At 43.3% G+C, this 11,474-nt stretch overlaps 1 protein-coding gene across 2 annotated transcripts in view; it reads right to left on the reverse strand.

Moving 5' to 3' along the window:
• DYRK4 (dual specificity tyrosine phosphorylation regulated kinase 4) overlaps positions 1-2,406 on the reverse strand; it is a 28,340-nt gene extending 25,934 nt beyond the window's left edge. For both annotated transcript variants that reach the window (XM_044226949.1, XM_044226950.1), the window contains exons 1-2: positions 2,274-2,406; positions 436-599 (exon numbers count right to left, since the gene is read on the reverse strand). In XM_044226949.1, the coding sequence (XP_044082884.1) occupies positions 436-599; positions 2,274-2,391 (282 nt within the window). In that variant the 5' untranslated portion in view covers positions 2,392-2,406. The remainder of the gene's footprint in view (positions 1-435; positions 600-2,273) is intronic.
• Between the last annotated feature and the right edge of the window lie 9,068 nt (positions 2,407-11,474).

Consider the following 11,474-nt stretch of genomic DNA (forward strand, 5'->3'; position numbering starts at 1 on the left):
ATGGCATTTAAAATGAAATAAAAAGAGGTCCATGTGTGGGAATGTATGGAGGAGACAAAAAAGAGGATGTTGTGGAGACTGCATTTTTCCCCTGGAGTCTGGCTCTTCCAATGGGTACAAGGTTGTGCAAAAAAAGAACCTGTGGGAATTTGCTCAGGATGCAAGCCTGTTCCCCAAATACTCTTGGAGAAAAATCAGTACTCTGTTAGCAGAGTAGTTTGTATATTAATTGCATGTTTTCCCATGTTTAAATATGACATTTCTTTGGTTTAGCACCTACTAGAATCCTTCAGGATGCCTAGATTGAGATGTATCATCACCAAATGTTATTTCAAAAAAAAAGAAAAAAACCCACACTTTTTTTTTTCTTTCCAGACTACTTCCTGTCCCTGAGCCCCAGGCCCCTGGAGTTACCACCACATATTTCCCCATCACCTTTATATAGGAGCCGTGCTCATCATCAAAACTCGTTTTGCTGAACTTCTCAGGAGTCACGTGGAGCTTCTCTGCTTCAAGCCCCAGGAACCACAGCTCCGTGTAGCCCAGGATTTCACTTTGCTCATATGAAGATAGCTCGTTCTTAAAAAACTTAAGAGCCTCTGTGTGAAAGACACTATAGTTGTCAGTTGAGGCAACGTGGGGATTTGCCCAGGGTCCTGATGATGGCACGCCTTCTAGCTCATGAGCCAGTCACTCCTGCCCTCAACTAGGTGGCTTCCTAAGGACCACATGTCTCGAATCTCACAGGTAGAAATGTAAAGGATAAATGTTAAGGTGTTGTGCTGATTTCAACAAATCAGGAGGGAAACACAAAGGAAAGGAAAGAGAGAATTTAGCCCCCAAAAGCTATGGGTTGCAGCAGCATGGGAAAAAATTCAGGAAGTAAAGCTGGTGTCAACAGTAGTATGAAACTACTGGCAGCAGTTTCCAAGTTGATATGGTTTGGGGCTACACAGTTTTTCCCAAGAGGGTTTGCAAACTATAATGTCCTCAAGGGCCAGGCAGGTTACTAAAGTGCAACTTGAAAGGCCCAGGAGGTAGTACCCACTCAAATCTGCAGCTCAGACTGCAAGGAAGAAACTTGTGTTTGCTCTTCTCCACCCTCTTCTGGCCAGCCCCCATCAGGTGTCTGGTGTTTGGTTTGGCAGCAGGTAGGGTGGGGTTCAAACTTGAAGGAGTTAAATTGGAGAGTGCCGAGAGAGAGTCCTGAGGATTGGGAGTGGGAGGGGAAGGCACCATGTTATATGACAAACTGCTGAAGAGCTGGAGAAAGAACTGCCAGGAGGAAGAAAGACATAAAGGCAAGACCTGTGTCAGTCATGTGAAAGCTACGTAAGGCATATTCTTAGCCCAGAAGACAGAACCAAGACCTAAGACAGCAAGGAAGCAGGTATGAGCTCTATAAAGGCAGAACTAGCTCAAGATTGAAGTGGTCTCCTTGTGGGTAGTTCCTCAGATTGTTTAAGAAGAGGAAGGACAACGACTTAAAGGCTGTGGGTAAAGAGCTCCAAGCGTTAAGATAGTGATGGCAAAGTGGGTGTTGGTTTTCTTCCTTTGAATTCTAATAGGGGATGCATCTCTAAACCTTGTGAGGAGTTGGAGTCCTGACCAAAAACTATGAGTGCTCTTTCAGGCCCAACAATAGGTAATTATAAAGGCTTCCTGGCAGGGTTCATGGGTAAGCTGCCCTCCCCATACCAGCATTGGTGCAGAGCCAGTGCATGAAATCTCTGAGAAGTTGCGGTCAAGGGCTCAGGTTCCCCTAAGCAACCATGCACTTATGCACATCTACATTTCTAACCCAGGAGCCCCTATTCAGATGCCTTCCTCAGGTACTTCTGCCAAGACCTCCTTATCAAGAGGAGGAAGTGAGACATCAAGACAGTTGCCCTACTCTGACTCAGTACTCAGTACATTTCCACTCTGAACCCTTCCCCTCCACCTCTCCCTCCCTCTCCTGCGTAAAATGACAGGAGGCTTGTTCAGCTCCCTAGGCAGTGAACTCTGACTGAGCTCATACATCTGACCTGGAGTGATGCCAGTCCACAGGGAAAATGGAACACTGAGGAGCTGGTGTTTTCCCCTGTAAGCGATGAGAAGTAAGTGATCACAGTAAGTGATGAGAAGCTTACTGTCACTTTCATTTTGGCTTGTTGTCTTAGTTGACTTTTCCAACACCTCGAAGCTTAGCCCTCTCTGGTTCAGCTCAGCTCAGGACAACTTGACCATCTAGAATCAACCCCCTATAACCTGCTACTTCCCAAAAGGTATACCTGCCGCTGTCAGAGGCACCTTGTGCTTTCTTGGTGGTTTCTCCTCTGGCTTGGGATCTTCGGCTTTAATGCTTGAATGAAAAGTCATTTCTGAAGCCTTGAGCTCAGAAGCTGGCATCTGATTGTGACTTTGATTCTCCTGTCCAGACAAAGAGACTTGAAATAAAGGACTGATTAGACTTTTGGGTGTCACAAACCATTGATCAGTCCAAGAACACCCACGTCCAGCCAGATTCTTCTCCTAGCTTTCCAGGGAGAAAATGATAATCATCAGGCATTAGGTTTTCTCAGTCTTCCTCTCAAAGGAAGAATCTGTCTGACGCACATTATTCTCTGTGAGGCCATTCACAATACCTTATGCAGTTGATAGCCCCAGTGACATCTTACTCCAGGAAAAAATAGGAATAGTTTTTTTTACTACTGCTCTTAAGAAGGCCATTTATAACTAGATAAAGTGATTTGCCCAAGGGCACAAACTCTTCAACTTTTGTGTCTGTAATACCTCTTTAACTTGGCACGTTCTTATACTCTTTCTTTTTGGTCTTTCCATCAAAAAATATAGGAGACATTGGAGGAAAACAATCATTTCATATGCTTCTACCATTTATATACCAGACATTTCATTCTTCTTTCCCTCAATGAATCCTCAAGACAACCATATGGAGAGCCCATTTTGTAGATAAAGTCAGTGATTTATTTGCTAAGGTTTACATTCATTGTAGAGTAAGAACAGGACGAGAACCCAACTCTTCAGGTGACATTGTGCTTTTCCCACCATCCTCAGCCTTTCTAAACTTGGTTCCGGACCAGACTCTTTGACCTGCCTGCTCAGGGCCATGTCCACTGCCCTGTACTCACCTGATACAGGAGGGGTGGCTTTAGCAAGACTTTGTTGCTGATGCGTGGAAAGTTAACCATGTTCTTCTTCCCCTTGGTATCCACAAAAGGGAGTGAAGCAATGCTGGTGTTTGGATTCTAAGGAGAAAGTGGATAAGATGCAGAAGCCTCAGGCAAGAAATCTATGTCTCCAGGTAGTCATTTCTCCCAGCTCCCCTGCTACAGCAAGAATGAGTCTGAACCAAATCCAGACCTAAATCTATTTTCAAAGCTCTTGTAGAGAAAAGCAGAGTGGTCAAGCAGACGAGCTCTGGGTTTGAATCTCTACTCCACCACATATGACTGCAGACCCTAAATAGGCCACACATCTCTTGCTCTAAACTTCAGTTATCTCACCACTACCATGGGGACAAAAATGGGTCTACCTCATAAGGCTTTTGTGAGGTAAATGAGGCAATTCATGGAGAGTATTCTGTAAGTGTTAGCCATTATTATCATCATTCCAATGTCTTATCATCCTAATATGGGAAAACATTTCCTGCTATATAATGTACATCTCCTTTGGTGCAACATAAGCTCACATTTCCTTTATATTATTGATTTGACCTCACTTGGATCCCTGCCCTCACACACTGATTGATTACAAGAGGGGTAGTCTGTCGGTGAATAGCAACATTTAAAATAGTGTGGAGATGTGGAAAGAACATATGCATCATGTTATGCTGAGTTGATGAAAAATGCCTCTGAAAAGCTATCCTAGCCACCCACCTATCTTCAACCTTTCCTAGAAAAAAGACACTAAACATCACTTCCCACCTTAGGCAAGAATCGAGTCATTCTGAAGTCCTTGATCTTGGAAGGTGGCTTCTGGGCTTGAACCAAAGGCTTACTCTCAACCTAGGTCAAGTAGAACAGTATTGGAATAGTATTTAGCATGCTATTATCTCAAGATCTGGAGAAATATTTTGCTTCATTACAACAATCAAGACACAGTTGGAGCCAGCTCTCTTGATGCCAAAGCTAGGAAGAGCTAAGAGAGGCCTAGAGAAGTTTTGAATGAATATACGGATGAAGTCATCTTTCTGGCAGTACCTATCCTAGAGTGAATTGTCCTATGGTTTTCAAACTTTAAAAAAAAATCCATGGAAGCCTTTCTTCAAATAAAATCTTAACTAGGCACCCTGGACAGGGGAAGAACTAAAAGCTGAGCTCCTCTTTCTGAAGAGAAGAAAATGCCCACAGTCTTGCCCAGGGACTCTCTCTACCCTCAGAGTGTCTCTGAAGTGGCTCTGCCCCTGTGGAACCCACTAGAATACAGGAGCCCAGCCTGAACACCTGTTACCTGATCAGAACAGACTTCACACCTAAAAAGGGGTCAGGAGGAAAAACCAAAACAGCAGGGCTGTGTCCCCCAAAGTGTCGCAGACACACCATCAAGGGATGTGACATAATTGCATGTGATACAAGATAACAGCTATCTAATGTTTATACATTTATTTTAATATCCATTTGAAAAACTATAACTTATTGAACATACAATTTTACTATGTAAAATGAGACCAAAATTTAAGTTGAAAAATGTGAGCATTATGCAGATATGGCAAAAACCATGAAGGTGGCACTAAAATTACTAAAGTTTAGCAAGTATAGACTACAGTTTGAATTTAGGTTCTTCTCTTTGAAGCAGAACTCATGGGTGCTCCTTCTTTTCCAGCCCCCTCTTAGGGAGCTGAATGAGATTAATCTGAGACACAGCTGGTGCCAGACCCACTCCTGTAAAACCTGGCATACTAGCCACATTGAAATAGGAACTGGGGACAGTTCTTCCACTTAATATCTAAGCCCTATACAGAGCTGTAATGATGGGAACTATGTAGAATAGGCTGTCTTGACCTCCTAGAATAGGGACATGATCTGAGGGAGTAGGGGCTGCATAGAGCATGGTTCATGGCCTAAGACCAAACTAATTTGATTGGCTAACATATACTAATGCAGGATTTAATTATCTATTGAATGGACAATGATGATATCTGAGCAAATACTGCAATCACAAATCTCACAAAGTCCCCACTTCTCATGAAATAAGTCATGTGGGAATTAAACTTATAACAGTCATCAACAATGACAAGCTGGCATTGAAAACAACTAGGGAGACTGGAGACACCAATGAAAAGTATATTATTAAAACACAACTAAATACCAAACAAAGGGTATGAATAATGAGTGTCGACAAAGAAGGAAGAGATCCATGCAAATGCATCTGATAGAAGGGATGTGAGGAGGCTTTGTGGAAGGGGCTTGGCTTGCTCTGGGCTTTATCTGGGAGGATGGGTAGAGAGTGTGCTTTTTTTTTTCCTCTTTTTTTATTTTTTTATTTTTTTTTCAATTTATTTATTTTCAGAAAAACATTATTCATTATTTTTTTACCACACCCAGTGCTCTATGCAAGCCGTGCCCTCTATAATACCCACCACCTGGTACCCCAACCTCCCACCCCCCCCGCCACTTCAAACCCCTCAGATTGTTTTTCAGAGTCCATAGTCTCTCATGGCAGAAGATATGAACAGACACTTCTCCAATCAAGACATACAAATGGCTATTAGACACATGAAAAAATGTTCATCATCATTAGCCCTCAGGGAGATTCAAATTAAAACCACATTGAGATATCACCTTACACCAGTTAGAATGGCCAAAATTAACAAAACAGGAAACAACATGTGTTGGAGACGATGTGGAGAAAGGGGAACCCTCTTACACTGTTGGTGGGAATGCAAGTTGGTGCAGCCTCTTTGGAGAACAGTGTGGAGATTCCTCAAGAAATTAAAAATAGAGCTTCCCTATGACCCTGCAATTGCACTCCTGGGTATTTACCCCAAAGATACAGATGTCATGAAAAGAAGGGCCATCTGTACCCCAATGTACAGAACAAGCACACCTAACACTCACAACACTCACAACTTGGTTTCTAATACCATTCTCTAGTAAAAGGAACCAAGGCTCCTTGGAAAAATGATTGATTCTAGGATTGGGTCTGGAAATGCACAAGATGAGCCTGGAGAATCTTCTACTGACGTAAAGTAAGAAAGGGCCATCCATACCCCAATTGCTCATAGCAGCAATGGCCACAGTCACCAAGCTGTGGAAAGAGCCAAGATGCCCTTCAATAGACGAATGGATAAGGAAGATGTGGTCCCTATATACTATGGAGTATTATGCCTCCATAAGAGAGGATGGATACCCAACTTTTATATCAACATGGACGGGACTGGAGGAGATTATGCTGAGTGAAATAAGTCAAGCAGAGAGAGCCAATTATCTTATGGTCTCACTTACTTGTGGAACATATGAAATAACAAGAGGACATTGGGAGAAGGAGAGGAGAAGGGAGTTGGGGGAAATCAGAGTGGGAGATGAACCATGAGAGACTGTGGACTCTGAGAAATAAACTGAGGGTTTTGGAGGGGGAGAGGGTGGGGGTTGGGTGAGCCTGATGGTGGGTATTAAGGAGGGCATGTATTGCATGGAGCACTGGGTGTGGTGCATAAACAATGAATCTTGGAACACAGAAAAAATAAAATTAAATTACAACACATTGATGAAAGTGTGTCAAAAGGACACAGGCACCAACTGAAAGAGTTCCTAATGGCCAAAGCTGGAAAAATTATAACAAAAAAAATAAAGTAGTGTTGGATATAACTCAAAGTTTAAAATAAATATCTATGAATCCATACTGATGTAAATAAATTAATAAAGAAATAAATAGGGGAGAAGAAACAAGTTTCCCATGCAGAAGAGTTCCTATTACACAGACATTCCACCCTGGAAGAGGAGAGCATAACTCCCCACCCTTTAAGCTGTGCATAGTGACTTGTTTCCAAAAAGTATGGCATGGAAAGCAGGGAATAAAAGCAACTTTACAGGATAAACTAGACAAAGACTACCTTAGCCAGGTAATCTAATCAACATCAGCGACCATAAACCATGTGGATAACATGGACCATTGATATGATGGATGAAAATGGCCCTTTACCTCAAGTAGGCTTCCTCCCAAAGCCTACAACCCCAATGACATCATGAGAAAAACAAATTCTGACAGAAAGGCATCCTACAATATACATGACCAGTAATCCTCAAAACTGTCAAGATCATCAAAAATAACAAAAGTCTGAGAAACTGTCACAGCCTAGATAGGAACCTGGAGTGGACAAAGGACCTTAGGTAACAAGGAAATCTGCCGAAAGTGTGGAGTTTAGTTAAAAATGTATCATTATCTTGGGGCGCCTGGGTGGCTCAGTCATTAAGCGTCTGCCTTCAGCTTAGGTCATGACCCCAGGGTCCTGGGATCAAGACCAGCATCAGGCTCCCTGCTTGGTGGGAACCCTGCTTCTCCCTCTCCCACTCCCCCTGCTTGTGTTCTCTCTCTCGTTGTTTGTCTCTCTGTCAAATAAATAAGTAAATAAAATCTTCTAAAAAAAGTATCATTATCTGAATTTTTTTAGAAGATTGTTTTAGTTTTTTTTTTTTAAAGATTTTATTTATTTATCTGAGAGAGAATGAGTGAGAGAGAACATGAGAGAGGAGAAGGTCAGAGAGAGAAGCAGACTCCCCAGGGAGCTGGGAGCCTGATGCAGGACTCAATCCTGGAAGTCCTAGAAGTCCAAAGGCAGCTGCTCAACCAACTGAGCCACCCAGGTGCCCTCATTATCTGAATTTTTAAAAAAATAAAAATAAATAAGAATTCAGTGTCTGCATGGCTTAGTGTGTTAAACATCTGACTTGTGATGTCAGTTCAGGTCATGATCTCAGAGTTGTGAGATCAAGCCCCATGTTGGGCGCTGATGCTCAGCAGGGAGTCTGCTTGAGATTCTCTCTCTCTCTCTCTCTCTCTCTCTCCCTCTTCCCTGTGTCCCTCTCTGTACTTCCATGCATGCTCTCTTTCTCTAAAATAAGTAATAAATCTTAAAAATGTAAAAAAGTGTATCACTATCAGTTCATTATTACAACTGAAGTACAACACAAATACAAGATTTTAATAATAAGGGAAACTGGGTGTGGGGTATAGAGCGATATATGGGGCCTCGGTACTATCTGCTCAATTTTTCTACAAGTATAAAACTGTTCTTAAAAAAGTGTATTAATGGGGCGCCTGGGTGGCTCAGTGGGTTAAAGCCCCTCCCTTCGGCTCAGGTTATGATCCCAGGGTCCTGGGATCAAGCCCTGCCTCGGGCTTTCTGCTCAGCGGGAAGCCTACTCCCTCCTCTCTTTCTGCCTGCCTCTCTGCCTACTATCTCTCTGTCAAATAAATAAAATCTTAAAAAGAAGAGAAGGGTATTAATAAAACAAACAAAACTCCTGAGGGGAGGGGTAGTATCAGAAGTGCTATAGTTTATGATTCACTATAAGCTTGTTCTACATGATCTGAAGGACAGAATGAGGCCAAAGTGTGGAATTTATAGAGAGGTAGTTTCTAGCTCAATATACAGGATTTTCTAGAGCTTAGAGCTGTCCAAAAATGGAGTGGGAGTCCTTAGGAGCTAGTGAGCTCTCTATCACTGGAAAGGCCAAGTCCACCAATAAGCCACTGTGAGAAATATGCATGGACTCAGAAGGTTGGACAAGATGCAACCTCTAAAGTCCCATTTGTCTGGAAGACTCATTTAAGTGGTCCTTGGGAGTGTCTTGAATGGATCCTTAATCCTCTCATGGAACCAATACTGAGAACCATTGTATAGAAGAGTGCCTCCTGAACTTTGTTACGTCATGACAGACTATAAAAAATTACCTTTGTGTGACAACGCAGGGTAAAAAGAGAAGGCAACTCACAGACAGATGCTACCAGCACAGGATGCTGCCTGAGGCTTGTCTGCCCCAAGGGTTGCTGGCCTTTATATCCGTGCACACCTCTACCAGTGGGTCACACAACTTTACCAACTCATTGCTTGTTTGTCTCCAGCAGCTTCCTCAAGAGGGACCTGATGTCCCACAACAACATTTCATTCTATCACAACATCCCCAGAAGGCAGGAAGAAGAGAGTATGATCTCCCACATGCACAGTGGCAAAAAAGACTTTTTCCTTTAAGACCAGGAGCTTTGTAACACTGTACTATGGTCCCTCACTGACCTTTGAGTCACTGCAATGGGAATCTCTAATAGTCATGAGCTCTCTATCCAAATTTAGAGTCCTCAGTATAAAAAAGATTTTTTGCACAGGGGTACCTAGCATAGGCAGTGATTCCTATGCTGTCTAAGACCTGGACACTGGTCTGGGGCTGGAGAAAACCTCTGGAGGAGCCAGGAGATAAAAAGGCAGGGCATCTGAGAATGCCACCGGGGTCCTTTCATGGCTCTTTTCTGTGTGCATCACTGTTCCTGGAGGTCTCCTCAATAGCCAGAATTGAACTGTGAGGCTCCTTTATTTTCCAAGCTTCTTATATGAACATGTACTGCTTTTATAACACAGAAAATATCATTGTTTTAAAAAGCAATATTACAACACAGAAGTCTACATGGTTCATTGCAACACTAGTGGGGAAAGAGAGTGACATTGGCAGGGCGCACTCTTTCCCTGAGAGCCTGAAGCATAGAAAATTAGATCTGAGGAGACACTGTCAAGGAACCTGGACTCAGAATCTCAGAGCATGGTCACTGCACTGTGCAGATCACACGAAGGGAGGTAGACCCCTCTGCTCACAAGTGGGCTCAGATTGCTAAGATTCTCCACATCAAGGCCCACATTTGAATCTTGGGATTCCCCTAGGGTCTCCAGCTAAGCTTGCCATCACTGGCAATAGACCGCAGAGGGTCCAGGCCCTGCACCAACATGCACGGTGACTAGGGAGGTTGATCAGAAGCCTGGCGTCTCAACTTCTGACCCTGGGCCCCTCCTCCACCTCTCTTGTGCTTTTGAACTGGAATCCCTTGGGCTCTCACACTTCTTTTGTTTTCTCAGCAAAAGAAAAGGCAAATTCCATCTCACTACTTTGCAAAAGCCAGCTCAAATAAAAGCTGAGTTTGGCTTAAAACCTGATTCAGAGGAAGGTGGGAAAGCTGAAACCCAGCTTCTGCACCCCCCAGCCTTGTCCCCAACAATCGGGCAAAATAGTTAAAAGATGCCAAACTATTCCGGTTGTTGATTCCTGTGACTTGGACTCAAGAATTATCCCAGGAACACCTGCTTCCTGCCTCCCCAAGCTGGGGTGATACCTGGAACCACAGAGTTTGGATGGACCTTTGTGACGCATTCATTTTTAACAAATTTACTGAGCACCTCCATGTGGCAGGCAGTATGCTAAAGCACAGAGTCCAGGCGTTTCAAATTTCCTGAAAAGCTCTTAAAATACATCATCTCCAACCTGACCCCAGACTACTAGTGGTGGAACCCAGAAACCCATATTTTTAAAAAAAGCACTCCAAGTGAGTAATTTGCAGCCAGAATGGAAACCACACTCTAATGACATCCCCTCCTTTGGAATTAATCCCTTCCCACTCTGAACTTGGTTTTCCTTTATGTCCTTGATGTGTATGTATACTTCCTAATTTTTTGTGAATTCTTATCTGCCCTCAACAAGAGTCTATGGCAGGAAACAGGAGGCCTCTCAAGATTATTCCCTCTGGCTGGTTCATTTAGGGCTCCCCAGAGTGCCTAGCCAGGTGTCAACATCCATGGCATCTATAGTCATAGGAGCCTGGACTGACCTGGGACCACCTGCAGAGACTGCGCATACCATCTTCCTTGCTGGGATAATAGGATTAGTTATAGGCTGTTTCTAATGAAGGCTGCCTCTGTGTATGTTGTCACAGGAAGGTGCCTTTGTTATAAATCTAAATTATTCAACACAAGCTGGCTGCAGTTAGCACAACCTCCCACTTACAGGACTGAATGAGAATGTTTTCACAAACTTGCTAATTGTCATCTATGGTTTCCTACCATGGATAGCATAATTATGCTCCTCCATAAATATTCCTCCAAGACTCTGCCCACCATATCCCTAGTTTAGGCGGCTGTTGCAATGGTCCCCTTTAATAAAAAAAATAGGAGTCTTATCTCAGAATTCTGAGCCTTAAATACTTGCCAAAGGAAGGAAGGGAAAGAAAAGGGAGAGACTGAAGAAGAGGAAACCCTAGTCCTTGTCCTCAAAGACTCTGTTCCTGGTTGGTAGTCCACACTCTCCCCATGTATCTCCATATTCCCTCTTCTAGTGGCTTCAGTTCTCACCAGGGGAGCTAGTGCTGTCCTGCTCCCCAGCACTTCCTTTTGGAAGGAATGCCTCCTAATCAGCAAAAGCACATAAGAGAATTCCCCTGCCAATACCCTCTTCTCAAAGGTAACTGCATTTTTCAAAGAGAAAGAAAAGAAAGTG

The sequence above is a fragment of the Neovison vison genome, chromosome 12 (assembly GCF_020171115.1).
Source record: "Neovison vison isolate M4711 chromosome 12, ASM_NN_V1, whole genome shotgun sequence".
Lineage (NCBI taxonomy): Eukaryota > Metazoa > Chordata > Mammalia > Carnivora > Mustelidae > Neogale > Neogale vison.